The sequence below is a fragment of the Stegodyphus dumicola genome, chromosome 12 (assembly GCF_044657685.1).
Source record: "Stegodyphus dumicola isolate Sdum_Otavi_A_Nest chromosome 12, ASM4465768v1".
NCBI classification, from domain to species: Eukaryota; Metazoa; Arthropoda; class Arachnida; order Araneae; family Eresidae; genus Stegodyphus; species Stegodyphus dumicola.
The window spans coordinates 1,407,487-1,433,423 of NC_140779.1; the positions used below are offsets into that span (position 1 = coordinate 1,407,487).

At 34.1% G+C, this 25,937-nt stretch overlaps 1 protein-coding gene across 2 annotated transcripts in view; it reads left to right on the top strand.

Moving 5' to 3' along the window:
- LOC118183866 (uncharacterized) overlaps window positions 1–20,698 on the top strand; it is an 82,557-nt gene extending 61,859 nt beyond the window's left edge. Inside the window, exons 1-3 of one of the 2 annotated variants that reach the window (XM_035353474.2) lie at window positions 10,890–11,245; window positions 12,394–12,732; window positions 17,607–20,698. In XM_035353474.2, coding sequence (XP_035209365.1) covers window positions 12,419–12,732; window positions 17,607–18,129 — 837 coding nt within the window. In that variant the 5' untranslated portion in view covers window positions 10,890–11,245; window positions 12,394–12,418 and the 3' untranslated portion in view covers window positions 18,130–20,698. Of the gene's footprint in view, window positions 1–10,889; window positions 11,246–12,393; window positions 12,733–17,606 lie in introns of those variants that run through there. The other variant, XM_035353473.2, reaches the window with a different exon arrangement.
- Window positions 20,699–25,937: the final 5,239 nt, after the last annotated feature.

Sequence of the window (25,937 nt, forward strand, 5' to 3'; positions counted from 1 at the left end):
GACGAAAACTTCAGTCTACAGAGTGAGCCACAACTATCCCTTTGAATATACCTAAAAAAAAAATAAGTTCTTTGAAAAAAAATATGTTATTAGTCACTTAATTATCGCTCTTCAAAAGTAAATCAAGTACATGCCTTTATAATGGATTCCGCTGAGATTTAATTCTAATTTGCTTTTCTATTCATAAAAAGAATCATGTTAAACAATTTTTCACTTTTACGCCTTTTTACTTTACGCCTACTTTTTTTTACGCCTTCTACAAAGTAAAAAGGAAGTATTGTGATCGCGAGAAGTTTCAGACATCATATTTCAACGAAAATATCCATTTTCACCGCTATCGAATGCAATTTACCGATGTTTTGCATGATGTCCGTACGTAAAGATAGAATAAAGGACTTTTCGTCCCAAAAAAATTATTACACTGATTTAAAATGAATTCTGAAGAGTTTTCGTGGCGTCTGTGCGTACGTACGTACGTACCTCCCATAACTCAAAAACGAGTAGCCTCAGAATGTTGAAATTTTGTATAGGACTACTATAACATGTAGATGTGCACCTCGTATTTTGTTTCCAGTCGGCCGTGCCAAATGTTATATATCCACTCTGTTACCCAGCTCAGTGATCTCAGTTTCTTTACTCTTATATGTTTGTAAATTGTGCATGTTTCGCTTTAAAAATGATTGAATTATGTTGTTCTTATCTTCCGGTTAAGGTTTTTATGCCTTTAGTAAATCTTCATGCAATATTTGTAGAATTATCGACAATTTAAAAGTTGTCCGGCTAAGCATTTTTTTTTATGGCGGCCATTGATTGTTTACATTTGAAACAGCAGACTAGTGGATTTGTTGCTAATCTAGAGAAACTTAGCTTCGCAACAACAAAGATAACGCCTTCTTTTATTATTGCGAATTAAATCCTGCTTAATCCATACTGGAATTTATTCGAGGGAATAAGGGTTTAAGATTTACTTCGTAATTTTTAATATAGATATTTTGAGGGTTTTTTTTTTTTTTTTTTTTTTTGTGTGTGTGTGTGTGTGTGTGTATTTTAGCCTTGTAGCGAACTGAGGAGTGAATTAATTGACTGAAAAATACTGAAACGTCTGTGAAAAACTGTTTCTTTTTTGTTTGTTTGTTTGTTTGATTTCTTTTACGTATCGTTTTAGATTTATTATAATATTTGAACAGAACATGTAGCAAAGATTAGATAATTCTGCAGATGATATAAATTTTGTGCATTCTGAGTTATAAATTTGTCACGTGCGCCTCAAGTTTAGCCTTCGCGACTTTCACTCGCAAACTATTGAATTCAAAGATAAGAATGTTTATATCAATTAGTCAATGAACTTTCATTACTTAATTCACGCCTCTGTGCGACGATACTGGCTGTCATGCATCTTTTATCTTTAAGCCAAGCAAATAAATTTTAACATACTTGGGAAAAAAACCCTTTAAAGTTGATGCCAGGAAATAAGTTACTAGGTAAATAGATATAAAGAGTTATAAATTAAATGAAATGTAACTCTGTTAAGGCAACGTAGCGCCAGAGTATCATAATGGTAAACAAATATAGTGAATTTTAAAGAGTGCATTTATTCTGTTGTGGTTTATGCGCTTTCGACGAAGCAGATTTAATTCAGTTTAATAAGTTTAAATGAAATGCAAGAAAAAAGCGTATAATTTATAATCCGTACAAGGAAGTCATGTGGTGTACACATCAGATTTTTTCTTTAGGAATATTGTAGAGTTCCTAAAGAAAAAAGTTCCTTTTACCGCTTAACAGAAGTTGTCAAGCAGAAAATTGTTTGCCTCGACCTACGAAAGAAAACACCTTCCATCAACTGCTTACTTCGAATCAAGTTTTATCATTAAATTTCAACAGTATGACTTAGTCAAGGTAAGTCATTATTAAACAATAAATTAAAAATATTAGGCTCATAGTAAAGAATTAAGTAAAGAACGATCTTCAGAAGAACAAGATTTATTCATTAATATATTAGAAAACTTCAGATGTGATTTCTTAATTAAAATAATAGAAAATTTCAGTATAATGATATTTATGAATTCGTTATTACAAAGGTTAAATTAAAAAACCCATAACTTTTTGCCCCATTTTTCCATTTGGTAGAATATAACTTCACGTAGAAACTTTCCTCAATTTGATTTATTTGGAATTTCTCATTGTATAAAGTGTAAAAAATGTGAGAAATAGAAAAATTCATAGAAATAAATTTAGAAATTAGAAATAAATTTAGAATTTCATAGAATTAAATTTAGAAAGTTTCATTTGCAATTCATTTTTAAGATAGAAATAAATGAAATTTTTAAATGAGGATTTTTTTTTCTCAGTATTAATGCCTTTCTAAAGCAAAGCATTTCATAGATAATTTTCTAATTCACTTCTCAAATTGAAGATTCATATCATATAAAAAACACTGACTCATATTTATATACAATGCCATGAAATTTTTAAATGCATTTGAGTAAAAAAATATAACGTAGATAATTTATTTTAGGGAAAAAGAGACACTTTTGCAGTATCGTTATGTTGCATCTATTTCCTCTGGGAAACAGAGCAGAAAGATCTCAGTTAGTGGCTTTAGCGTGCAACGAATTCTGAAAGCGGTAAATAAGCTTAATTAGACGGAGAAATTGCCACAATGTTTTCCAAGCAGCAGAAGCTATACATCTTATCTCGTTCCAACGATATGATCACTTGATAATGAATGAGCCGTAGGAAGTAGCGTGTTTTGATGTCCCAGAATAAGAAAATAGCATTGTTACTAATTCTTTTCCCTAATTCCGGTTTATAATTTCTTCTCTATTGATTATCTCATTCGATGCCTCGAAACGGGAAATGCAATATCGTCGAGTAAATCTACTTCATGTTAAATTCTTGGTTTGAAAGTAATGATGAAAAGTATCGCACTCTTCAATACACTTGAAGAGTCATTAAGTTTTTTTTTTTTTTTTTTTTTTTTTTTTTTTAAGTAAAAAAGATGAAAAATACGCAACCGCCTTCCCCGGGAATCGAACCACGGACCTCTGGAATACCGGCCCAGCGTGCTACCATTACACCACGAAGGCACGCTAGGGAAGTGAGAGAAATACCTTATACACTACTGTAAAGCTGATACATTTGGATGTAAAATCACTCTTTCCTTTTAATGCTTCAGCACATATATTAATGTAAAAAACTTGAAATAAGATAGCAAGAAAGTATAAATCGTCCATGTAAGCTCCAGTTTTAATCGCAGAGAATAAGTTCATTTGTACCGTAAAATCTTTTTCACTCTCTAGTTCCTGATGACCTCTATGCCAATAGAAAGCTTTAAACAAATAAATTTTCAAATTGTAGAGTCATTAGGTTTTTTAAGCAAGAGACGTGAAAAATGTGCAATGCCTTCGCCGGGACTCGAACCTTGGACGCCTCAAATGCGAGTCCACTATGCTTCCAATTACACCACGAACGCAAGCGGAAAAAATCTGATGTGTACACCACATGCCTTCCTTGTACAGAATATTAAATTATACGCATTTTTTCTTGCATTTCGTTTAAACTTATTGGATTGAATTAAATCTACCTCGCCGACAGCGCATAAACCACAATAGAATAAATGCATTCTTTAAAATTCACTCTATTTGTTTACCATAGCGACACTCTGGCGCTTCACTTAACAGTATTATATTTCTTTCATATTATATTATAACTCCGAATGCACAAAATTTATATCATTTAAAGAATTATCTAATCGTTACCACGTGTTCTATTCAAATACTATAATAAAGCTAGAACGATGTATAAAAGAAATTAAGCAAAAAAAAAAAAAAAAAAAAAAAAAAAAAGAAAAAGAAAAGAAAAGAAATAGTTTTTCACAGACGATTGAGTATTTCTCATTCAATTAATTCAGTTCTCACTTCGCGACAGGCAAAAATGCATAAAAACTCAAAATATCTGGATTAAAAATTACGAAGTAAATCTTAAACACTTATTTCCTCGAAAAAATTCCAGAAAGGATTAAGCATGATTTAATTGGCAATAATAAATGAAGGCGTTATCTTTGTTGTTGCGAAGCTAAGTTTCTCTAGATTGGCAACAAATCCACTAGTCTCCTGTTTCGATTGTAAACAATCAACGGCCGCCATAGAAAAAAAAAAAGGCTTAGCGGCACTTAAACAACTTTAAAATTGTTGATGATTCTAAAAATATTCCATACAGATTTACTAAAGGCATAAAAACCTTAACTGGAAGATAAGAACAAATTAATTCAATCATTTTTAAAGCAAAAAATGTACAATTTACAAACATATAAGAGTAAAGAAACTGAGATCACTGAGCCAGGTAATAGAGTGGATATATATATAAATATATTTATATACGTTTGGCGCTGCCTGAAACTTTTCGCGATTACAATACTTCCTTTTTACTTCGTACAAAGAAGTAAAAAGGAAGAAAATACCTTATAAGATTGTGTACCTTATAAGATCCGCATGTAGACATTTAGCAAGTCCAGAAAATCCACGACAGTTAATTTTTGAGGCAGAGTCCTCCTTTCTTTACTTTATCTAACACAAAATTCTGTCTATTCTAACAGCGATTCTTAACAGTCTTTTGATTGCTTCTTTGCTTAAATTTAAGCAAAGAGTAAGTAGATTAAGTGTAACGATTAGTGTTTCTCTAGATTGGCAACAAACCTACTATTTTGCCAAGTTTCAAATATAAACAAACATGGCCGACATGGTAAATATTAATTAAGCTTAGCCGGACTTAAACAACTTTTAAATTGTCGATAATCCTACAAATATTGCATGCAGATTTACTAAAGGCATGAAAACCTTAACCGGAAGATAAGAACAACATAATTTAATCATTTTTAGGTTAAGTAGTTCCTAACAGAATACTCTTTCCCCGAACAACAGTATCCAAGCTTACATGTAGACTTTATGAGGCTCTTAGCCGTCTATTCGGCTGCGTTCCAGAAGCAGGATGGAGCAGAGAGTAGATGCTTTCTGACAGGAAGATAACACACTGTGAGGCTAAGGCCAGGTCAGTGGTCTTCCTTGGTGGCGCTCACTCACTCACCTTATAAACTAACATTCAACATTATTTCATTAGCGTGAATATCTGAGCACAACGTAAACTATTTGGAATGTCGTCAAACTTTATTTCGTTATCTTCTTCTAATACATGTATTAAAAGAATAATTTATGTAAACAATTAAACTGAAAATAACGAGTTTCAAAGTATTAAGATGGGATAGAAAATTCTTGAACAAAAGGAACGTTGCCCTTGTGTTTTACGAAATGCATAACTTTGCTTTAAAGGCTAACGTCAATCTGATGTTGAATCTTGCCTTAATATTATTCAAAACTAATGAAACCTGAGATGCTTTACGATTAATTTCCGTTACTTTACCGCATTATTCTATCAGGAAACGACCTAAAAGACTGCTAAACAAGAATAATTTGACCGAGATTCGAGTTCCGGGGAGAGTTGTCTTTCTCAAGTGTAACGTAAACACGAACCTCTTTTCCTTAAAAAGTTCTGCATGAAAGCGTCCCTTCCCTTCAGGAGGTAGCCGTTGTGTGCAGTAAGTAAGTAACAAGCTAGACTAGAAGAGAAACACGCTAATGTGACAATCAAAATCGTAAAAAACAACCTTATATTTAGCGTAGGTATAATGAAACACTCAATCGATTTCGAGGGCAGCTAAAGGACCCTCCTCATCAGGAGAAAGAAATACATAGAAAGAAGAAAATAGGAATCACAGAAACACGTGGTGCTTATCAGCACTGCACGTGGTTATAACTAGATTTTTAATCAGAGTTGCACTGGCCGCCTACTTTTACTGAGCCAGGCTGTCTGATCAAGCATAAAGAAATATTAGCGAAGTTAAAATAGGGAGCGAGGGGCAAATGCACATTACGCTCAAAATCTGAACTTCAAATAATGGAAAGCAACCACTGAACGGATTTTTATACCCTCTGGTAGTACCAAGTGCGAGGAGGTAACGCCATCTATCGGCAAAAATAATTGAATTAAGACAGTAGAATTTTAAAGGCATTAGGAAGGACTGGATTGGACTTCAAATCATTAACTAAACTTTCTAAATCTTTGTGAATGTGAAAAGCCTCAAGAAAATCCAATTCGCCTATGGAAGAAGCCTTTTGGATGATTTTTGCAGACCCAAAATCAAAATTATGGTTAAAAGTCCAGCTATGATACGCTATTGAAGACTTGTTAATTTGCCCTTTTTTGACTTAAGATTCATGTTCCTTGATACGAAACTTCAACGCTCTTTTTGTTTGGCCAATATATCTTAAACCACACTGACATGATATACTATAAATTCCCCAAGAATCCAAGACAGAAACGCAATCTTTTAGAATCGAAGGGTGAATCTAGTTATAACCACGTGCAGTGCTGATAAGCACCACGTGTTTCTGTGATTCCTATTTTCTTCTTTCTATGTATTTCTTTCTCCTGATGAGGAGGGACCTTTAGCTGCCCTCGAAATCGATTGCGTGTTTCATTATACCTACGCTAAATATAAGGTTGTTTTTTACGATTTTGAAAGTAACAAGCTATTTGGAAGCATCTACTGCAACACAGCATCTCCACAAACTAAAAAGAAACCATTTACAAGTCGCTCATGGAGCAAAGTTTTATGAATTTTATTTTTCATGATCCTAAAATTAATTTTCACCAGAGATATAAAGATGACAGCTTAACTGACACTCTCACGATTTAGTCCTTGTTCATGCCATGGGTAGTCAGAGGGGGACTGTCTGCACAATTTTAGCAGGCGACTGTTTTCCTGTGAAACAGTATAGTATAAGGATCAGAATGGGGCCAAGTAAGACCTACCAATGTTAAACACAAATAACTTTTTTTATTTTTTGATATAATTATTTTTTTTTTCTTTTTGTAGTTTAGAATTGAATTCTTGGAAATTTATTGTGTAACCATACAGTACAAAACAACGCGTTAAAATTATCGAGTTTTTCTATTTTTGTCAAGATCATTTGTTATGACGCAGCGTAAATATCGGCAATATTTTAATTCAAGTGTATTGTTTGGTTCCGGAAACGATTTCCGGAACAATGATTGAAAACTTTTTGCAGCCAATGGCGGAGCAGAATCCTTTTCTCTATGGGAATACTTAAAAGATGAAGTATATGTTAATAAAACGAACGATTAGACAGCCGAAGCAGAATATTCGAGAGGAAATACTAAACCTTCAACCAGAAACATTACGGGAGTCTAATTCGAAAACGCGTTAAAAAGAGCCAATCTCTGTATCGAGAAAAATGGTGGACATTTATCTGATGTCATATTTCATACATAATTTCCATAAAATATATTTCATGTACAAAAAATTAATCAAAATAAATGATTATTACAAGAGTTATCTGTGTTTAACATTAGTAGGTCTTATTTGGCCCACCTCGTATTAACGGATTATAACAAAGTGCACTACGGTTGTCTGCTAAGAAGCGGGATGTCTTCGTGGAGGACTAAACTTCTCTCCACAAGGTTTAAATAAATTTAAACTGGCTGAAACGTTACGAAAGGAGCACTGGCTTCTATTCAGATCACCTACTGTGTGAATACCACGTTACACATAATATAAATACATAAGGCAATCAGCCTGTTGTTTGGGATTTCACTCCAAGTCGAACTACCAGCATTCAGCCATCTTATTCATTCGGTCACTGGTGAGGTGAAGAATCACGAAATATGAAATACCGAATTTTGGGAACTTAATTAAGGAAAGAAATTCTTTTTAAACTATCCAAGCAACTTCAATAGTCTTCCCTATTCCATAAAAACTTTTGAATGGAAATGCGAATAACGATTAAATTATGATCTTAATGACATTACCTCACTGCGAAAGAAACACTTCAGAGTTTTATTTCTGTAACTACTTCGGAAGACAAAATCAGAAGGGAAAAGAACAGTCGCTTTGAACTTTTGCAGTCTCCTAAACGAAATTCCAAACATTGTCATTTTACTTCGTATTTTCCTCACTATCACTGTAAATATTACTTGTTATGAGAGGAGTTTTTTTTTTCATACAAATCCGATAAGACCTACAAATGAGTATCATTCTTTAAATATGTAATGTACGCTCTAAAGAAGGGCAGCTGGAATAATGAAACAAAGTTCTGGAATGTCATCGACCATTTTTCTAAAAGAAAAACGGAGGAAATAGCTGTTTAAAATGCTCGAAGTAAAATTTTCTTTCAAAACTTCATACAGAGCATCTATTTATTTCCCGATATGTCATTCTATCACTTTATAAATTTGATTTGCAATGAAAGGGGAGGCAAACAAACGGGCCTCCGCGGGAAGAGGGAAATGCTCTAGCTATGCCGTGTTCACGTCTTTGTTATTCTGTAGTTTTTCATGCTTACGAATTCAGTCTGCGATCAGATTTATGGTTAAAAGCGCAGCTAATTGTTTTTCTTTAGTGGGGATGAATCAGTAATTTAACATTTAATTTTCAGTGTACTGTTGTGATTTAATTCAAGATGCTGAAAAAATTATCTGAGTACTTTCACGTAGTTTTTATTTTTATCGAAGTAATACAAAAGTGTGGTGTTAACAAGCACATTTTCCTAATTTTTCAAGTTATTTTGGATACGAAGTTATTTCTTAAAAAATAGCTTTCACCTGATGTACACGAGCTAGAAATTATTTCTTATTCTAACATTATTTGGCCTGCTTCTGCTGGGGATGTGTGCTTCAGTGATATTTACTTTATAAGGTATTTCTCCCGCCTTCTTAGCGAGCCTTCATGGTGTAGTGGTCTGCACGCTCAGCGCGTAATTCAAAGGTCTGCGATTCGATTCCCGGCGAAGGCGTTGCTAATTGTCCATCTTGCCTGCTTCCAAAAATACTTAATGTCTCTACAGTGGCGCTTGAACTAAAAAGGGTGTTGGATGACGATTCTCTTCACCTAGGATTTGGCGATTGGATCCCTTAGAAACCCCAGTCGCCCTTTAAAAGGGGGAGTATATAAGGTATTTCTCCCGCCTTCTTAGAGATCCTTCATGGTGTAGTTATCTTCAAGCTCAACGTGTAATTGAGTTCCCGGCGAAGTCCGCGGTTCGATTCCCGGCGAAGGCGTTGCATATTTTTCATCTTGCCTGCTTCCAAAAAATACCTAATGTCTCTGCAAGTAAATAAATAAAACCATAGCTTTCCCCGCGTTGAGTATATTAAAACTCATATTCAAAATATTTATAATCTTTCCAAACAGATTTTAACAGTAATATATCTGTCTTCCTTTCTTTATGTTAAATAAGGTTGAATGAAAACAGGTGTAGAAACCTTTATTTAAGTGAAGAACATTTTGGTAAATGTTTTTGTTAAAATACTTAATAATGTACATAGAAAAACTTGTAGTCAAAGTAATGACCGGTGAGAAAAGGGCTGATGAGACTGCAGGAAATAAAACCATATTTCCTAGAAAATCACAAAGTTACAACAATATATAGTAGAAATATAAATTTTGAGAAACCAGCTTGCAGTACGAGAGATTAAACTTTTTTTTTTACTCACAATAAGCATTACTTTTTGAAACTATTCTTACTAATTCATTTTTCCGATAGGTATTTTTAAAGCTGTACTTTCTACATATATAAAGGTAGTATAGGGATATGAAAAATCAAATTGTTGGAAGAAATAGACCCATGCATCCCTTATTTACATGCGTACTTTATTTTGTCACTAGTGGTTAAGGTGTTTTAATGACACGTACAAATAAATGTGTGCATATTTTCATATGCATATTTATTTGCATAGATAAGAAACCAAAATCTTTAGCAAACGTTGAGGGACTTTTTAGCCCAAAGGGGCTTTGTCCCTGAAGGACTATTATTTTCGTTTTGCAATTTTGCGTTGAATCACTATAAACGGCGAATCACTTTTCAAACTGTTGCCACCAAGTGTTAAGTCTTGCATTATATCTGAAGAAATTCAATAATGAAAAATCTGCGTAAGTGTATGTCTATTTCTCGCATTGTGATAAAACAGCGATACATAGAGCCATCGAATTTTGAATGACGTAATCCTCCTACGAATATGGGATGTGGAAGGCCAAATATGAAATTTGGAATTTGTTTTATAATCGATTTCATACTTTGTAAAATTTTAACGAATTTTTGATTAATAAACTCAACGATTTAAAAGCGAGCCATGGCGACACTCTACGGGGGGGGGGACCTTTTTATCTCCAGCGCGCGGAACTGTGTATCGGAAATTCTAAAGATAGGCTCATTTTAAAATCATTTTGCGACATTGCTACTGAACTGAATTTTATGGTTTAAGTGCAAAGAACATGATATTTAATAAATAAAGGTAACACACAAAACTTTAAAAAAACGCCCCTATGGACGTAATTTAAAATCTGAAGCCTTTTAATTTTATTTTTGTTTTATCTTCTTAATTAAATCTAATAACATATTAAACTTGCAACGAGTATCCCTTCCTTATGCTTCAGTCGTACTGAAACTTGGATAATACATTGAAGTTGAACAGCCGGCATCATTAAAGATGAATGAGACTGGAAACCATCATTGTCACAAAATGCTATCTGTTCGATTAATACCGGCAACCCGTTGAAGCCATTCTCGGCAAACGTCCTTCGATTCTTATTAATCATGGCTTTCGTCCACACTTATTCACAGTAGCCATTGTGCAAGTTCTTGCATGCATGAATGAGGAGAATAACCTTCTCCCTCCGTCATCTACGCCTGAATAGATCCGACCGTTTGGGCGTCTCCAGTGCTGCTACGCCAGTCCAGAATACTCAATTTTGATGCTGCAAATTTCACATTCTAATTTTATCACCCTAAACTCAGTCGCCCATTTTAGAATATGCTTTATTATATGGCAATTTATCTACAAGTAATATCAACATTTTCATTACAATCAAATTTGGTTTGGTGATAAAGATCCAAAACGCGAATGCACGCACGAGGCCTAAGAACCAGCTGCAGAATTTCTGTGTAGAGGCATTAGGTTAATTGGAAAAGCCGGAGAGATAAAACATGAGCAATCGCCTTCACCGGGAATCGAAACACGGACCTCTGGAATACGCGCCCAGTGTGCAGACCACTACACCACGAAGATACACTAGGAAGGCGAGGAAAATCCCTTATATACTCCCCCAATTATGCTCGGTACCTTATATACTCGTATTAATTTTAAAAGAGAAATGTGCTGACAAGATTTCAAAGTAAGTTTTTTCTGAATTCAGATTTCACAAAAATGTCAATTTCCTCTTTTTGCATGCGATTTCTATGAACTAGGCAATTAAAATTTCGAAAAATTTTGACGAATAATGTAATTATTGCACCCCCATAATTTTAAAATCGATAATATAACTTCTGTTATACCAGAGGTTTAGCCCAGTTCTCTTTCATACTGACAGAATTTTCTAATTAACTATGTATAATTGCTTTATATCTCATACTTGTAAACAACTATATATATTACAAGCAACCTTTATTAAGTATACAAAAAGTAAACATAATTATTAAACTAAATAAATTTAATATGTGTATAATGCAGCAAGATATAATACAATCATGTAAAAAAAAATTTCTTGACGGTGAAACGTATTGACGGCGAAATGTCCCAATGGCGAAACGGCCACGGTGAAATGGCGACGGCGAAAAGTCCTAGACCCCTCCCAGTAGCAGCCAAGCGGTTAAAATTTGCTGAATATTGGTAGTTCGCCCCGGGTTCCAATCCAGGCGAATGAGCTGACTGCAAGGCTGGTTTTCATATTTCTTCAGCCCACCAGCGGCCGAGCGGTAAAGTCGCTGAACATTGGTAGTTCGGTCCGAGGTTCGAATCCCACGAAAGGGCTGGCTGCGTGGGTGTTTTCGTGGTTTTCCCCGTGTGTAACGTGTATACAAGCCAATTTCCCTTAGAAAGTCCTCCAGGAAGGCATCCCTCCCCTTAGGCAGATAGCCCTAGTGTGCTTTGCCATAATTAAATACACCAACACCACATATTTTTCCACATGTGCGACTTGAATACCAGCCAGCTTTCCTTAAAAAGTCCTCCCCGAAGTACATCTGAGGCAAACAGCTCTCGCGTACTTTGCCGTATTTAAGTAACCAACTATTCTACATAATTTACCAGTTCAGTTTTGGGCGTAAGACTCACAAATATAACAAAATATTCGAAGTTATTAAAAGCAACTCAGTAAATGGAAACTTTTCGGGGGGGGAGTTCTAACAAAATACCACTGCTTTAATGGTTGATCGAATGAATCCATTGAAACAAAATTAGTACATTAAGTAACTAAACTATTATAATCCTGTTGTGAAATATGGCACTTATGCTTCATTTACACTTTCTTACATTTTGTTCCAGCAAGTCGTAAGTGCTTTCACTCCTGATGCGTTCTTACATGACTGATCATCGGACACCCCTCGCCTGGCGTCATCGGGATATGACTTTGCACAGTAGTGGACAGAGGAGTGGTCATCACCATCATCATCACCACCACCATCCACCTCGGCCGCCTCCAAGTCCATCAGTCACGACAACTTCTTCAGATGAAAGAGAAGAAGTGCCCATGGTGCGTGGACCTCCACACAGACGACCAAACAGCAGAGGTGCTCGCTATCATAGAGATGGCCAGTCTCAGTTCTCGGCCGCTGAGTCGTATCCAGCTCCAGGTGCTCCTTTCAGAAGTGGGGGAACTCTCAGGTGATTGAGCATTTTGATTTGATTTCAAAAATTGTAAATGAAGTGCTGTTAAAAAATAACAGCTATCTCCGAGAATACACTTTATTTCTTAGTATTGGGTTAATGTTCGATTAGATAATTATAATTCTGCATTTAAATCTTTATGATGGTGAAATTAACAAAAAATACCAGTTGACCAAGAACGTTCGTGCATTTTTTTAGAACAGTTCTTTTAGTGCGTTAGTATGATTAAATTGATTATGATGACATCATATGTTTACACTCCCTTCAAACCTTATTCTGTGGAGAGTTATTAAGCGGCTCGCACATTTCGCTATTGGCTTTGTAGGAAACGCCATTTTAAAAGAATATGTCGTTGGAAAAGGAGATTTTGTGCCTATTTCTTCACGACCACAAATTAGAATATGAAGCTGCAGATCCCTTTAAAGGAATATGCTCCGTACTTAGAGAGACATCAATAAGTGAATGGGCTGCTCAAAAGTGGAAATCAAGCAGAATCCTCGTCAGACCTGCCAGGTGCTTGCACACAGGCTTGGAGTATCTGATGAAACCATTCAGTCACATTTTCATAATCTTGGGATGACGTAGAAATTAAATAAGTGGGTTGTTCATGTCCTGTCAGAGGAAAACGAGCTTCAACAGTTGGACATTTGCTTGTCTTTGGTGTCGAGCCCATAATAAACCCTCGTCCCTGGACCAAATCTCTACACGTGACGAAAACTGGATCATGTATGATAACCAGGAAAGGAAACATCATTAGTTGATTTCTGGTTCGGTCACATTGGCCGCTAAACCAGATATGCATTAAAAGAAGGTAATGCCGTGTGTTTGGTGGAACAGCTGCGGCATATTCCACTAGAGAATATTTAGAAAGCGGAAAAACCATAATATCTGAAGTCTACTGGTCAAAGCTGCGAAGAATTTCAGCTGCACTGCACCAGAAGCAGCCAGCACTGGTCAACAGACGAGTTCTCTTCCTCCATGGATAATGCCAGACCTCATAGGGCAAAAGCGGCCAAAGATGTGATGAAGGGACAGGGATGGCTAAGCCACCTTATTCTCCGGACATCGCCCCATCTCACAATTATACATTTTTCGCCATGAATGTGGAAACACCATTTCACATACGGAAACAAGAGCCCATCAGCGGCCGAGCGGTGTCGTTGAAAATTGGTAGTTCGGTCCGAGGTTCGAATCCCGCGAACGGGCTGGCTGCATGGGCGTTTTCGTGGTTTTTCCCATGTGTAACGTGTATACGAGCCAGTTTCCCTTAGAAAGTCCTCCACGAAGGCATCCCTCCCCTTAGACAGATAGCCCTCGAGGCTTTGCCATAATCACACATACACATACATACGGAAACAGGAGTTTCGAAACGCGACGATGTCACAAAAGCTGTATCACAATTTTTGGACTCCAGGAAAAAGGATTTTTTTCAAAAAGGGCATTTATTAAGTTATATTTATAGTTTTATAGTTCACAACAATTTATTTTTAATGCAATAACGTTTTTTGAGCCCTCCAGTGTCTGGGTAGTTCAAATAACCGAATGTTATTAATTCTATCACCAATATTTTAAATTATTTATAAAAAACTGAAAATTTAAATTTGTTTATAAATTAATCAAAAGAAAATAAGCTAATTTTCCACCTTCAATTAAATCATCGCCTGTCTGGATTTATTTTGTAAATAGGTCCTTTCATGAATTTTTGATAAATGTTTGTTAATAAGTTATCAATTCTGTAACCGTAAGAGATGTCAAATGTTGGTGCCAGTTCTAAAGTAGATTTTGAATTTTTAAATTCATAAACAGATGAAATAAAATATAATTATCAGATGTTTGCAACATCCAGAGAAAAGCTACATTGTGTTGTATGAAAGTAAAGACATTATGTTTGGAAAGTTTCAAAGTATACGTTTGAATAAATATCCAAGAAAGTTTATTAAATAAATGGCACTTCTCTGCGATATATGGATAAGCAGTCGAATGATACTAGCAGACAATTCATCGGTGAGCCTATAAGGTATTTCTCCCACCTTTTTGGCATGCCCTCGCGGTGTGGCGGTCTGCACCCTGGGCGCGTATTCTAGAGGTCCGTGGTTCGATTCCCAGAGAAGACATTCGATTCATTATCGGACATTCGGTTCGATTACCGGCGAAGGCGTTGCTCATTTTTCATCTTGCCTACTTCCAAAAAATATCTAATGTCTTTACAGTGGCGCCCGAACTAAAAGCGTGGTGGATGATGATTCTCCACACCCAGGATTTGGCGACTGGTTCCCTAAAACTCCAGTCGCCCTTTAAAAGGGGGTAATATAAGGTATTTCTCCCGCCTACTTAGCATGCCTTCGTGTTGTAGTGGTCTGCACGCTAAGCGCGTATCCAGAGGTCCGTGGTTCGATTCCCGGAGAAGACATTGCTCATTTTTCATCTATCTGGCTTCTAAATAACCTAATGTCTGTACAAGACATCCAAATTAGTTTACATTAGGCATTAATTTAGAAGTCAAACAACAAAAATCAGGGTTATATTTTTCAGATTTTCACAGGACCTCTTTCCATCAATTAGCTATAAAGTTGCACATATTTTGCAGAAATTTAACTTTCGGGTCGTTTATTCTCCCATCAATAAAATTCCGATTTCCAAACTCAAGGACCCCATTCCACATATGAATTCCTGGGGTATTTATAGGATTCCTTGCCAGTGTGGTTTAATTAACATTGGCCAAACTAAGAGAGCCTTAAAATTTCGTGTCAAGGAACATAAGGCATATGTTAGAAAAGAAGGAAACACAGAAGTCTTCTGTTGCCCAACATTGTTGGTCCGAAAATCACACTTTCAATTTTTCTGCTGCCAAAATTATTCAAAAAACATCTTCCATTGGTGAACTGGATTTTGTAGAGGCATTTCACATTCAAAAAAATCTTTCCGTTCTAGTTAACGACCCTAATTCCAATCCATCTTTACTTTTAGCCTTTAAAGAAATTATGCTTTAGTTCTGGTTTCATCAACAGATGGCGCCACTAGCTTATTTTCTGTCCAAGCTTTCTTATCTTATCTAATCATTATATCCTATCTCGTTCACTTGCGCTTTTGCAGCTGAGGATGGTGGTTCGGTAAAACCATCGAAACTAGTCCTGTGAAAATTTGAAAAATATAACTCTGATTTTTGTTGTTTGAGTTCTAAAATAATATTTGTTCGGCGTGTTATTGTATCTTAATTACATGAGGTAGCTTACGTACATAAACCTAAGAAACTTTTTTATTCCGGAAACGTCTCAATCTAATTCAGTTTTATTAATTTACTCTCATTCATCTCCGAGCATATTAAAATAAACTAGGCAAACATCCCGAACAATCCGAGACGGTCCCAGATTTTAGATGGTGTCTCGGTTTAGGATATATAGTTGAAATCATCCCACATTTCGTAAATAACTTTGAATTTCGAAAAGCGTTGAAATGAATTTTGTTAGTGCCACTTTGTGTGCTTATAGTTATAAATTTAAAGTCAAAAATATATTATTTATCAAATAACTCTAGATTACAGATATATATTTTGGGGAATTTGCGAGTCAGCAAAAGAATATATTATGAAAAGATTTTGGGGTTTCTATTTTTTTCTATTGTCTTGTAGAGTCCAGGTGCTTTATCTTCTTTCTGTATATTGGAGTAGCAGGAAATTACACAGAAGAAGGGTTCAAACCCTTTATTAACTCTTTAAAATTTACAATGCGTCAACTCGACGCTAACAAACTTCGCCTCTACTTAGGTGGTAAGTCGAATAATTGAAAATTAAAAGTTGAAATGTTTAACAAGTGCTAAATTAAGCTACAGGGCTCAGCGAGATCCCGAACTTCAACCCCCTTCTAAGCTAGTGGCAGTAAGGCAATGCAATTAAGCCACTTGAACCAGCAGTAAGCAAACATACCTATGGCAGCTAGAGCCTTAACTCTCTCTTTCTCGCACCGAAACTCGGCTTTTAACTATTTCCTTCAACAATGAAAAATTTGCATCCGTTCTGGCGGGCTACAACATTTAACTATTCTGGCACTGACAATTAGGGGAATGAAGGCTTATAGAAAAGTCTGAACTTAAAATTAAAAATGTTAGTTAAAATAAATATAAATCCCTACAGTCTAACTGTGTTTCATACTTGGAATCAAAATGGGCTGAGAAATTAAGTAGTTCGTGGAATTTTAAATGAATCACTTTACGAAAATGTTATCAAAGAAAAAACTAGGGAAGAAGCCATAACTTTACCCAAAACGTACTTTGACAATAAAATATTTTATTTATAAAGCTATATAACTTAAAACAAAATACATTTAATAGTTGAACGTTAACTCGTTTAATAGTGGCCAGTATATCTGAAAGCATAACTGAATATGAGTACTGACTATCGATTGTCATTGTTCTCTAATGAGACCACCTACACAAAAGACAGACATACGATGATGAACTACAGCGATGAGTAGTCGTTTTAGGGAGATTTCATTGTAAGGTTTTTTGCTCGTCCAAACATGATTGTTTTGGATTGACTTATTAAAAGTCTGATCACTTTTAATTATCATAATTAGAAAGATAAAAATAATTTAATGCGAGAATAATCGGTTAGAACTATTGTACAAACCTTCCACTTTCGTCTTGAAGATGACATTTCCAAAAATTGTTACCATACGTTATAACTTTTTACATTTGTTCTTCATTTGAGTGTAAAAAATAAGAAAAGTAACAAGAAAATGGAAGATTGTAAATATTAACTTCTGATTTCTTTGCTGAAAGTCTTGCTAACATTTTCTATATTAACATTTTAAAACTGAATGAAATATGTTCGCCCTTACTTTGAGTACTTTCTATTAATTATGATTTTACTTTAGGTCCACAAGAAGCGTTCCGGCTTTGGCATTGGCAACATGGGATGGTGAACCTTGTCCAGTCCATGGTCATGGCGTACCACTTTTTCACCATCAACACTCAGTAGGTCTAAGCAATGGAGGTACACTACGCCGTCATGGATCACTTTTCGATGTACGGCTCCCTTATTATGGTCATCCCCCACCATTTGGACCACCAATCCAATATCCGGCACCTCCACCTCCGCTACTTGAAAAGAAATCATTCCATGGTTCTCTCCAGATGATAGGCAATCCTTATTTGATGCCACCATTAATGCGACCCAGGCCCTTCGTTATTCCTGCAGGAGCAGAACCTTTACCAGTGAGAGATCCTTACAAAATGCGAACACCACCTGCTTCGGCATATGCTGGTTCAAAAGCGGATGATGCTTATAGCGTGGACCAAGTATGCTGTAAAGGACATCTGATTGTATTATGGATCATACTGGCTGTGGTTACCATAGGGGTCATCCTCGGAATTGTGCTTGGTGTTACCATAGCTTGAACGTATTTCTGATGCTTATGGGCAACGCATATTAACGGCTTGTCTTCAGAGCCTGGTCCATTTTAGTCTGGAAAAATGCGCCATATAAACTGATGGAAATAGGAACACTAACTTGAGCTTCCTGGCCGCTGTGGTCAACATGGATATTACAAGATTCATTTTCTTATATATTGCAGATGGAATGTATACGATATTAATTTTCCAGTCTTTATGCATCCAGTTTGACGGTAGGCTGTATACGCTTTTATGTTATTTACAGATTATCTTCGTGAAAGCAATGAGGTGTTTCGCACGAATTTGTGAAAATTTTACAGTGAACAGATAGCAGTTTTTTATTTATCTTCTTAACATTTAAGAATATTCTCATATTTTTGGCTTTCAAATGGAAAAAACAAAATACACTGATAAATAAATGTCCTCTACATTCCAAATGGATGGAAATAATCTAGAAACTGAGTCTTGTAATACATAAGTGTATTTCCTTTTGTATACTACTTACACGTGATTGCCAAATAAAAACTTTCTGAAGCATACACATTCAGCAGCGAAACGAATTTCCATTTGCTCAAAACATATCAACGATTCTTTAAATGAGTTGAAACATTTTAATATCTTGATAATACATTTGGAGATGTAAAATTTGCATAATTACGAGTATTCTGGTTCACTGAAGTCGAGGATGCAGGTATGGATATCAAATAGATTAAAGTCAAAATTACTTAAACCAGTTCTTCAAATATGAGCCCGCGAAAATACTTGAAACGAAGTACAAACTTGAAGCGGATACTAATATTTGAAGCGGAATAGAATTTTTAAAATCCTTATATTTGTGATATTTTAAATTTTGGAAGTAGTTGAATGTCATTCAATATATTCAAAATGTAAATATTTTTTTTAAAATGCTTAAAAGTGTTATTGTTTAAATGATGAAACGTTAGAAGGGATAACTTCAATAAGTTGCCTAACATGATATGACTAAATATGACCTCAAAATCCTGTAACGTACTTTTCATTTCAACTCATGGCAACTTTTGGCAAAGGACGAAGCAGTGTAGTTTATTTCGTGTACATATATATAAATTATTTTCCAGTCTTATTTTCAGAGTAATATTCTTTGCTGATGTTTTAAAATATGGAATAATCGCCGCTGAATTAAGAAAGCCTATACTTAATTGGCTATAAAAGTGTCAAAAAATAATTTTTATAAGCTATTTAGATAACGTTAATAATATTTAAAGAACGTCAGAGATGCCTTCTACTCAGAGTGAGAAAATAGCTTCTTTGGCATCGAGAACAGAAACATTGTGGATTTGGAGCCATGATGAATATGTGTTAGAAATATGAGATTCCTGCACGAACATGGCTTATGTATAAAGTATGAAACTAATCAAGTTTGTTTGCATTCCTATTATTATACACTTTTATACATAAAATCAATTAAAAAGAAAAACATTATACAATATTAATTTACTACCTCGGAGTCTATATAGAATACAGATTCGGATATACTAAACATTTTTCTTTCACTTTAAATAAATAAATATGTGAATAAAAATATAAAAATAATAAATCTGAAACATTTAAAAATCAATAAAATCATAGTCAATTCAAAATGTATTTCATTCCATTCAAAAAAAAAAAAAAAAAAAAAAACACAGGAAAAAGTTTAAATTGAAAAGTAATTACTATTTAAGAAAGATAACAAAACTGCTGAAGAAATTTCATGAACTAAGGAGAACGAGGGAGTCGTACTTTAGCAATCTCCCCATTCTTTTGCATCTAGAAAGGACTGGAAATCGGTTTCGAGAAAAATTCTATGCTTTATAATTACAGTCAACTTGCTCTGTAGAAAAATGTTTCTAGGAAAGGACAAATGTGCGCTGAATCCAGTACTTTACTGACATTTCAAATGTGCATCAATCAAACGATATCGTGCCTTACAATATTTACAATAAAGTTAAGATATGAGTTGAAACTACCAATTCCTCGTATTTAAATAAGTGTTTTGCGTGTTTATAAAATAACAATTAATTGCATTACGATTATGATTATTAGATTATTATTATCGCGATTATTCTTTTTGCTCAGAAAACGGCTCAGGTCTTTGCATGGCCAGAACTAATGTAATAACTTTGAGCTCTAGTTTAGAATTGGGTCCCCCTTCGATTGGCGACAAATTTGGTTAAAGTTTGGAGATGAAAGCCCATTTCTGGTTACCATGACAGTTTTAACTTGGTTTTAGCTTTTTGATTATTTTAAGTGAAAACAGATCGATGTGTATATTGACAAAGGCAGTGCACAATGCCGAGATTGTGCGATTCTCTAATGTTTTTTTTAAAGTGAAAAATAGATCGATGTGTACATGGACACCGAGTTTATGCAATTCTTTGACTTCTTATTTTGGTTTTGTGTAGAAATTGTGCCTTCATGGCGCCGATCTTGGCGTCAAAAAAGAATTAAAAAAAAAAAAAAGAGGCACCCAATTGTAAACTTTTTTTTTACCTAACTTTGTATGAAAGTGTGTAATAAATTTGTAATTTAATAAAAAATAAAATGATATATGTCTTTAGATGTTTTATGATAGTCATTCATGTTTTTATACAATGATAAGGAAACATTAATTTTACTAGCCGTACCACCAGAGCTGACATAGCAATAAAATAAGAAAATACTGTTAACTGAAATTAAAATTATGGGCAATAATTAAGATATATCGGTGTACAAACGTAAAAAATATGCAGTGCCCTCGCCGGGATTCGAACCCTAGACCTGTCGATTGCGCGTCGGACGTGCTATCCAGATATACCACGAATGCACGCAGAAAAGAGGAGAAAATAGCTTTATACTCCCCATTTTAAAGGGAAACTGGGAATTAAGAGACCCAATCGCCAAATCCTGGTGGTGACGAATTACGGTCCACCACCTTTTTAGTTCGAGTGTCAGTTAGTCATTAGATTATATCAATGCTGGAGCGTGTAAAATGAGTAGGACCTTCCCCGGGGTTCGAATTCTGTATCTCCGAATACGCGTCGGACGTGCTATCCAGTTACAGTACGAAAGTACGTGGAAATGAGGGAGAAATACCTTACCAATTCTAGTTAGCAGAAAAATAAGGAATATATTTGCATACAGTCAAGCTAGTTAATTAAAGAAAAATTGCTATTAATTATCATGCTAAAATTATTTTTTTCAACAGCTGTTTCTTGAAAGAATCCTTAGAATAATTTTCTGCGTTCAGAGAATACTTTTATAAAAGTTATTTCAGCATTAGTTACGATATTTTAACGATTTTAGTTTAACTGTGTTTTCAATAATCGAAAAATAAATGTCAGAATTTTCTGCTTTGCTCCTCTTAAGGTTTAAGTTCCAATGTAATTTAATGGCATAAGTCGAGAGAATTTCATTTATATTTTTCTAAATTCGTATGTTTTTACTTTATTTAATTGAGCCTAAAATTCTTTAATTATTTTATTTCTACCGTACTCGGTGCTAGTGAAGTCTAGCATATAAGAATAGCTTTTACCACCAAAAACGAAAATTTTTTATTTTTTGATTTTACGTGGATCGTCTCACTAAAATTCGCGGGTATCTCTTGAATACATTCACTTTGTTTTCTTTCAGTTTTCAAAACTTGGAAAGCATAATCGCATATGCTTCTTTTAACTTATCTTCCCCAGTGTGGTATTTATTTTGCCTAAATTGGAGGTCAAAAATTAATTTTCCTTTCACACATGCAATCTTTTCGGAAATCCTACTAAGTCAAAATTCCCTTTCCTGTAGGCAAAGATATATTGCCAAGCAAACCCTCCTTTCTACTGTTGCACATTTATAAAATACTCTGTTTTTCTCAAACATATCAGAAGTGAGAAAAATTAAAAGAAACGAAATGAGCCAAGAAAATTTAGTGTAAAGCGAGCTGTCATATTCTATCTATTGGATTAGTTCGACTTCGGATTCAGATTAGTTCTACTTCAGCTGGTAAAATTCGTATTATTTTTTAAGAGTATGATTACACTACTGAAAATACTATTATCATGGATACTGATATCAATACCTTTGAACTAAGTATAAAAAAATTAACTGCCGCCGTGTTAATTTCTAACAGTGTTAATTAACTGCCGTGTTAAACTTTTTTGAAGTGACTAAAACAAATTTTCATTCAAATCAAAGATAGTTGTAATTTAACTATTAAAAGAACATCAATCAAAAAGGATCAGATTCTACTGCATTAAAATAATGAATGCTCGCAAACAAAATAAATAAACACTAAATAAGTTATAAAATTTCGTTTGATTTTAGAAAACCAAACAATTCAGATGGAAACAGTATCAGGTACTCGAATACTATAGCATTTTGAAATTAAAAATACGCATAAAAATTACACCCAATACCAATTAATTCGCATTTTTGGATTTTTAAGTATTTAATCGTTTCTAATTTACGTTTCTTTAAAAACGAATGAGGTAAAAATTTGAATCCCTTTTATAACATTTCGATGACTAATTTTAAATACAAAATCGTACCTCCCAGTTAAGAAAACTGACTTAATGTCAGTATCTTATGTAGAAAAGGCAGGGTCGTGTAAATTAGAAAATTACGATGCTAGTGATGAACACTACAGCTTTTATTATAAAAAAAAAAAAAAAAAAAATGAAAGGTTCTCCGAGAATAATGAAATCAGAATCCTCTGAGCAATAAGTTATTTTCCTGAATGCGGTTTTAATATTTTCTTTCATAATTCTGTTTCGCGTCTTTCGGCTTGAAATAGGTGCTAACTCTAATACTTTTTTTTATAAATATTATACCAAAAAGCTCTGAATTAGTCTCAGAGAAATCTTTTCCATTTGAAGAATTTCCAGATAAGTGATTTATATGAAGAACAAAGGAATCGTATCCTTACAAATTTAGTTTTGCTGATACCTTTCTGTACTTTATTACAGAAATCCTTATTATTTGTCTTGTAATCTGTTGATAAACCTGTTTATCTTACTTAAATTTTAAAACTACGCATCAAGTACTCAATATATTTGTAACCTTTTCAAACTTTTGCGCATGCATTCATACCTGAAGTTATCATCAAATGTAAACAAACCAGGGCTTAATTTCTAAAATTAGAAGTGCCAGAGCCCTATGGAAGGATGTCAACAAAGAGGAACAAAATTGAATAAATAAATAAGATAACTATTAAAAATCATTAATAATTTTAGAATTAAATAGTTAATTATCAAATTAATTAATAATTATTTAATTCTTATTAATAATTAATTAAATACAAATTAATTAATTATAATTTATAAAGAGATAAACTAAAATTTAATAAGCGATTTTTAATACATTTTTATTGCAAAATATAAAATGTTCGAGATCAAAATTTCTACTGAAATTGTTGTTCAGTTACATAAAAGAAGTGTTAGTTTCCTTCAGTGTAATTCTAATCTTCTGTTTCAGAATGATATAAAGCATGTGAAATTCGCATGCTCAGAAGACGTAATCTGATGCCCTTTGCTTTCTCTCTGAGTTAATTTTTAATTTTCAAACATAACATCTTTCTTTGTTATCTTTAAACACAATTCAGTGCATAGGAACTTCCACCACTACATTCAGTTCATCAGCGAAAGCCTTTCTAGTTTACTGTACTCAATCTAAATATCATCTGCCTCATTCATACATTCGATGATATCTTTCAATTCAGGAAACATCAGTGATAACTCCCACCTTATAATATAGCCTTGAAACGATACGAACCATAGATAATCGCATCTGAGGTTTTATTTTCGACCCACGTAAAAATATTCAATGCACTTAACAAAAGATTCTTCAGTCTCACCTTTGAACTCTTCCACGTCATCATAATGATCATATAATAACGAACTAAATGACAGAATACTGAAAGAATAGTCATGCTCTATATAGCACAGAACAGTTAGTACTTGGTAACAAATCTAGTATATATAAATTAAGTAACAATTTCTTTTATTATCACATGAACACATACTCGCATTGCGTGGTTGTATTTGTTTCGTTCCCAAAAACCTAGTTAAATTTCCGCAGTTTCTTTCAGAAAAGGGTAGTTCAACTTCAGTTCGCGTTGGAAGTGACTTCAAAAAGGTAAAATAATCAGTATAGTTTTACATGCATAAACTGTATTTTTATATGATTAACTAACAAAATAAGTTTGCCTTTTCAGTGCACGAAAGGATTTTTCATGTTGTAGTTATTATAGCAGTGCTTAAACTGCGCCGGAGCCCGGCTCCGGTACTTCTTAATTTTTAAGATAAATTACAGTTTTAGCCAGAGCGCACCGGAGCCCTAAATAAGATGAGCTCCGGTACTTCTTTTTGTAAAACTGAACCACAATTTGAAGGGAATAAAAAATTTAGAATTCCTAACGTTTTAGTTTAACAATAAGCAGACTTTGCAATACTCTATTTCCCTAAAAATACGAACTCATGAGAACATGAGACGTTCAAGTAAAGTCCCTTCACTCACATGCGGAAACCTTTCCCTTTACGAAGGAAAAGAAATTTGCGGAAGTTTGTTTAGGAACGCGTAAATTTCTCGCCATGCCATGGTATCGAGTGTATTGTTATCGATGGTTAGTTATCCTCGCATGAAGGACAATTTGTGTTTTTAAATGTACGTTATAAGTGACAGCGAATACAGTAAGAGTAAAAGACTGAGATAAACTGCTCAAACACATCCTATACATCGTCTTCCCACAGTATTCACTATTGTGGGGGAAAGCGTAAACAGCAACTTTACATTCTTCCTTAGGAGTCAGATTCAGGGCTCATTTTACCCCTGATACGCATCTGCTTTATGGGTATAATTATATCAGTAGACAGCCGCGGTCAAAGAGAACGTTCTCTCTCACCAAGATTTCCCTCATTTTTTGTTTTCACCCACTCATACGCTCATTCTGTTTCGCCCTGGAATTTTCATCAGCTATACTTTAAGTATATTTAATTTTTGTGATGATAAAATAACTTTTTCTCCTCCCTACGATCTGAGCTTAAATTGAGCTGGAGCCCACGGGATTTCGGCTCCGGTGCTTCTTAGTTTTTGTAATAAATCATAATTCTAGCAGGAACGCACCGGAGTCCTGAATAAGAAGGCTGCGGCACTTTTATGTAACTGAATAACAATTTCAGTAGAAATTTTTATCTCGAAAATTTTATTTTAACAATAAAATTATATTAAAAATCGCTTATTAAATTTCAATTTATCTCTTTACATTTTATTTGATTTTAATTTTTTAATTACTTCAATCTTTAATTATTTCAATAAATAATAGTTAATTATCTAATAATTATCAATTAAATTATAATTAATTATTTATCTAATAATTATCAATTAAGTTATAATTAATTACTTATGTAATAGTTATTGATTAAATAACAATTTATAAACATTAATTTATTTGATAATAATTAATTATTTAATTTTTAAATTATTAATGAGTTTAATAGTCATTTTATTTATTTATTTACTCTTGTTCCTTTTGCTGATGGTCTTCCATAGGGCTCCGGCACTTCTAATCTTAGAAATTAAGCCCTGCATTTTAGGAAACGGCAAAAATGAAACGCATTTTCTTTTCAGCTTGAAAGAAAATGAAATATTCATAGTTTCTATCCCTACTATAGCACTCTTAAATTTTGTGATGAATGCGAATTAAAAACTCATCATTTTCACTTAAATGAAAATACAATGCAGACTTCTTCTTCAACTTGCGATTATTCTCACTTGCTCTAGCTTGACATGTTTCCTTTCTGTGATCAAAGGATCTGACTACCGAGATTGTGCCACTT